General features: G+C 46.9%; 1 protein-coding gene across 1 annotated transcript; it reads right to left on the bottom strand.

Moving 5' to 3' along the window:
* Positions 1-1007: 1007 nt before the first annotated feature.
* On the bottom strand, positions 1008-4874 carry LOC140804561 (uncharacterized). The gene has a single exon (XM_073160609.1). It carries the CDS (start codon positions 4872-4874, stop codon positions 1008-1010), a length of 3867 nt encoding a protein of 1288 aa, XP_073016710.1.
* Positions 4875-6000: the final 1126 nt, after the last annotated feature.

Here is a 6000-nt window from a genome sequence, read left to right as displayed (position 1 = left end):
CTACCCGGGCAGATGTTTGACCGATCTCAACAGGAAGGATGGCCTCAGATCCATACACCAAGCTGAATGGAGTTTCTTGGGTAGGTGCCCGAGGAGTAGTCCTGTATGCCCATAGTACACTGGATAATTCTTCTACCCAGTCCTTCCCTTTGCTTTGCAGTCTGGTCTTTAAAGCCTGCACAATGATTCTGTTTACAACTTCTGTCTGCCCATTGGCCTGAGGGTACGCAACGGAAGTGAAGGACTGGGTGATCTTCATTTCCTGGCACCAAGACGTTATTTCTTTTCCTTGAAACTGTCTCCCATTATCCGAGATCAATCGCCGGGGTATGCAGAAGCGACATACTATATTCTTCCATAAGAATTTCAAAACCTCTTGCTCGGTGATTTTAGCCAAGGGCTCGGCTTCCACCCATTTGGAGAAGTAATCCACAGCCACCAACAGGAATTTTTTCTGGGCCCGAGCAACTGGCAATGGGCCGACTATATCCATACCCCACTGATCAAAAGGACAAGACGCCCAAATAGGCTTCATAGGAGTGGCTGGGCTGTGCTGAAAGTTGGAATGATGTTGACAGCTTTCACAAGTCCGGACCACTCGAGCTGAATCATGGTGAAGAGTCGGCCACCAGAACCCGGCTAGCATCGCTTTCCGAGCTAAAGATGTCCCCCCCAAATGCTCACCACAGCATCCTTCATGAATCTCTTGAAGAACATAAATCTCTTCCTTCCCGCTCAAACACTTCAACAATGGTCCCTGGAATGATCTCCTGTATAAGATATTATTTAAGAGAACAAACCTGGGGGCTTGTCTTTTTATTTCCTGTGCTCGAGCTCTCTCCTCGGGCAATTCATTGTCCCGAATGAATTTGATCAGAGGGGTCATCCAAGAATCCTCGGGTATTGTCAACATTTCTTCTTCTTCAATAGTTAAAACTGCTCGGGAAACAAATAAAACCTCCCGGGTGCTGTCTTCCGACAAAGAAGCAGCCATTTTTGCTAGGGCATCAGCCTCTCCATTTTCTTCTCGGGGTATCTGTTCGATGCTCCAATCCACAAACTACTACTGCCTGGGCTTTGATGAGATGCAAATATTTGAGCATTTTGTCGTCCTTGACCTCATACGTGCCCTTGATCTGCTGAGTAATCAACTGTGAATCGGAATACAATATAATCCTAGCCGCTTCAATTTCTCGGGCAGCCCGGACGCCGGCTAGAACAGCCTCATATTCTGCTTCATTATTTGTTACCCTGGAACCAATTTTGACTGCCAATTTAATCTTCTCTCCCGATGGGGAGATTATCACGACTCCTACTCCACATCCAACCAGGCAAGAAGCCCCGTCTACAAACACCCTCCATCTTTCTTCCTCAGCAGGTTGAATCATCTCAGATAGGAAATCGGATAAAGCCTGCGCTTTTATGGCCAACCGGGGCTTATACTCAATATCGTATTCCCCCAATTCCACATTCCATTTGATCATCCGCCCGGATACTTCAGAGTGTGTCATAATTCTTCCAAGCGGGCTGTTAGTAAGAACGATAATAGGATGCGATAGAAAATAAGGCCGCAATTTCCGGGCAGTCACAACTAAAGCCAAGGCCATCTTCTCCACTTCACTATACCGCAGCTCGGGACCTCTTAGGGCGTGACTGACATAATAGACAGGCTTTTGATCCGAGCCTTCTTCCTTTGTTAGGACAGAGCTGACAGCGTATTCAGTAGTGGATAAATAGACAAACAATTTATCCCCGGGCTCAGGCTTTACCAGAACTGGAAGCTCAGCTAGATGCTTTTTAAGATCTTGGAAAGCCTGCTCGCACTTGTCATCCCATCCGAATTTTTGGGCTTTTCTGAGAACCTGAAAGAAAGGATAACTTCTGTGGGCTGAGCGAGATATAAACCGAGATAGGGAGGCAATCCTCCCGGTCAGCTTCTGCACTTCTTTGACAGATCGGGGAGAAGGCATACATAAGACGGACTTCACTTTTTCTTGGTTGACCTCGATCCCCCGCTCTGTCACTATAAAGCCCAAGAACTTACCACTCTTGACTCCGAAAATACATTTAGCGGGATTGAGCTTGATCCCATAAGATATCAGAGTGGTAAAGGTTTCTTCCAAATCGTCGATAAAATTCATCACCTCTTTTGACTTTCCCAAAATATCGTCCACATAAACCTCCAGATTCCTTCCCAGCTGCTTCTCAAAGACTTTATCCATTAAACGCTGATATGTGGCCCCTGCATTTTTCAACCCGAAAGGCATCACAACATAACAAAATGTACCTCCCGAGGTGATGAAACTGGCCTTATCTTGATCATTTTTTGCTAAGGGGATTTGATGATATCCCTGATAGGCGTCCATGAAACTGAGCAGCTCGAAGCTCGAGGTGGAATCCACCAACTGGTCAATCCGGGGCAATGGGTAATGATCCTTGGGACAAGCCTTATTGAGGTCCCGAAAATCAACACACATCCTCCATTTCCCGGCAGCTTTGGGTACCAGCACCACATTCGAGAGCCATGTAGGAAATTGTACCTCCCGGATGTGGCCGGCTTGCAGCAACTCTTTCACCTGCTCCTCAATAACTTTGTCTTTCTCGGGACCAAAGTATCTCTTCTTCTGTTTGATCGGGTGAGCTCCTGGGAGAATGTTTAATTGATGCTCAGATATCAGGGGTGAAATCCCTGTTAGTTCCTGCTGGGACCAGGCAAACACATGAATATTAGTCTTTAAACAGTTAAGTAAACTGACCCGGGTGGATATATCGAGGTCTCGGGCCACCCGGATCTGTCGGCCTGGTCCTATCTCCACAGCTTCCTGTTCTTCCTCTGCCACAAAGTGGACTTCTCCTTTCTCCACTCCACCCTTCCAAACTTCCTCCACCCTGGGTTTCTTCCCCTCCTTTTTTGATTTGCCCTGATCTGCCCGGATACCTTCCACATAACATTTTCGAGAAGAGGGCTGATCTCCACGAACTTCTCCCACCTGGTTCCCCACTGGAAATTTGATCTTTTGATGATAAGTAGATGCTACTGCCCTCAACTCATTCATGGCCGGCCTCCCCAGAATGATATTGTAAGATGATGGAGAGTCCACCACTGTGAAGGTGGTCATGACCGTTTTCTTGATGTCCCGGGAGCCTAGAGTGAGTGGCAGAACAATTTCTCCCTCCGGATAAACTGCATGTCCCGCAAAACCAAAAAGGGCAGTCTCCACAGCTTCCAACTTAAACCCTTGCAAATCCATCTGCACTAAGGCATCTTTGAAAATCACATTGACTGAACTGCCGGAATCCACGAAGACTCTCAGGATGTCGTAATTGGCCACCCGGGCTTGGATAACCAAAGCGTCATTGTGGGGCATGTTTATTCCCTTCAGGTCCTCCGGGCCGAAACTGATCACGGCCTCGTTCCTCCTATATCCCTCCACCTCCAGACACTCCCGCCTACTTCTTGATTTCCTGGCCCGATTTGAATCTCCATCGGTGGATCCTTCCGATATCATCTTAATCACTCCAGCAACAGGGGACGAAGGGCTCCTCTTCTCAGGTTCCGGCTCCCTCCTCCTACCCATATGGTTTCCCGGGTTGTTTCTTGAGTCTACTCGAGCATGAGATACTGGCGGCCGGGGGGTCCAAGGTGGACCTCTCGACCTTTTGGTGTACTGGTCATACCCCTGGTTGGTGGGTGGGCCATAACTTCTTTTCAAAGCCTTACAATTCTCGGTGTTATGCTGACACACACCGTGCCTGGTGCAAAATCCACTTTTCCCGGGTTGGGACAGCTGATGACTGGGAATCGGATCCCTACTGCATTCCTGCACTTCTCTTTCTCGGATAATTTTCAAAGGCACATGCGGGGAAAAGTGCCCTGGATTACCCCGCCGTGGTCCCCTCTCCTCGGGCTTAGGTGCCCAGTCCCCTCTTTCCTTCCTGATGGCTTCCCTATTTTGTTTCTGGGCTTCTTCCATATTGATATACTTCTCTGCCCTAGACAGCAAATCCTCAAAATCTTCAGGCACTTTTTTCGTTAATGACTTGAAGAACTCACTCTCTTTTAGGCCTTGAGTGAAGGCAGTAGTTTTTGTCTCTGCAGCACAAGTTGGCACATCCAAGGCCACTTTGTTAAACCTCTTGATATACATCCTCAAACTTTCCTCCGGTCCCTGTCTCACTTCGAACAAACTGAAAGCAGTTTTCTTATACTTCTTACTGCTGCTGAAATGGTGTAAGAAGGCTTTCTGAAAATCCTCAAATGATTTAATACTCAATGGAGCCAATCTATCAAACCATCTCTGAGCTGAGTCCACCAGCGTGGTCAAAAACACTTTACACTTGATCCTATCAGTGTAACAGTGCAACATAGCCATATTCTCGAACCTGACCAGGTGTTCTTCCGGGTCCTCGTTTCCATCATACGCCCTTACTTTAGCAGATTTAAAGTTTCCAGGAAGAGGTTCCCGGATGATAGCCTCAGCAAACGGGCGTCCTTTGACAGACGTCCGAGAAGAACCACGATTTTCCAGCTGTCCTTCCAGGACTTTCATTTTCTGTTTTAACTCCAGCATTTCCTCGACCATCGTTGGTGACTTAGAACCAGCAGAGGATTCCTCCACTTCTCCCCTCTTCTCCTCCTCCCTCAATTCTTGCTGCTGCTCCTGCTCTTTTTCTTGTTCTTTCTCGAGTGGTATATCATGGTGGGAAGCTTCCCGCCTGGCCATAGCTCTCTCTATGGCTTCGTTAATGCGTCTATCAAACTCCGCTGGAGTCATAGTGATAAGATCGGGAGGGGCGTCCTCTTGTCTTGAATGATTCGCGTCAACTCCCTGGACCCGGGAAGTGTTCTGGTTAGTTTTCCTCGTGTGAGCCATATCAACGCCTTAGTTTCAATTTCCCACAGACGGCGCCAATGATGTGATCCGTGTAAAATGGATGAGCAGGGTCGGGTGCTCCACCGGGTCAAATCAAGAATTTATAGTGTTGTTTAGGAAAATGAGCAAGGTAGATGGCTTCGATCGTGACCTGCAAACAATGAAAGGAACTCGTGAATGGGCGCCGGAAGGGTGTCCGGCGTGACCACTCCGATGCTTAAGTCAGCAGGGTTGTCGAGAGGGAACTTAAAGCAATATGTATGGATGCTTGAGAGTGAAGAAATTTCAGACCCCTAGAATGTCAACGATACCTGCTATTTGAAGAGAAGCTAGGGTTACCTTGATGCGCGTGCTCACCTACTACCTGTACCTTCGGACGTTGACGGCCTGTCGAGTCCCTTTCTACCCGATAGCTTCGTGGGTACTCCAAGAATAAGGGACGTTGACTGCATGTCCAGTCCCTTTCTTCTCCATATTTTCGGGGATACGTTCAGGCGGAAGACGTTGACTTCCCGCCCAGTCGCTTTCTGCCTTACCATCTGTAAGATCCTCTAAGTAAGTCACTCGAGTATTGAGCCCTCGGCTTCAGCATGAAAGCCCGGTCCCTAGTTGCTCGGGAGGTAAGTAAATACCCGGTCATGCATGAAGCGCCCAGTCGCGTGAGTAACAATCGCCCTCCCGGTTTCTATAGGGGCTACTCAATGACATTTCCCGGATCCTCCAGGACCCGAGCCCTTATAGGGGTATCACCTAATGTTATAACTAACTTCATTTATTTATTGTATCATTCATTGATTTATTTTAACTAAACTTGTTAGAAAAGTAAGTTTAATAATCAATTATTAAAAAAAGCTGAACAAAATGGTTATTCAAATCAAATTCTTTATCCAAATTGTACTAAAAGATTGTAGATGGGCTAGTGGTAACACGACTAACTAATTGTTAGTAGGGTTGGTGTCGGAACCGTTATTTAAGGTAGGAGAGCCAACAAAAAATAATAATTTTCTCTCGCAAAAGGGCACGACGATATTGATTTCTCAACAAAGTTGTACAAATATTCAATTCAATTTAATTCAATTCCATTCGCACTAAGGTAGTAACGTAAATTATATTGGATAAACATCGT

The sequence above is a fragment of the Primulina eburnea genome, chromosome 11 (genome assembly GCF_022965805.1).
Source record: "Primulina eburnea isolate SZY01 chromosome 11, ASM2296580v1, whole genome shotgun sequence".
In the NCBI taxonomy this organism is placed as follows: Eukaryota; Viridiplantae; Streptophyta; class Magnoliopsida; order Lamiales; family Gesneriaceae; genus Primulina; species Primulina eburnea.
Note: the sequence above shows the minus strand (reverse complement) of the source record. Positions and strands in the feature narration are given on the sequence as shown.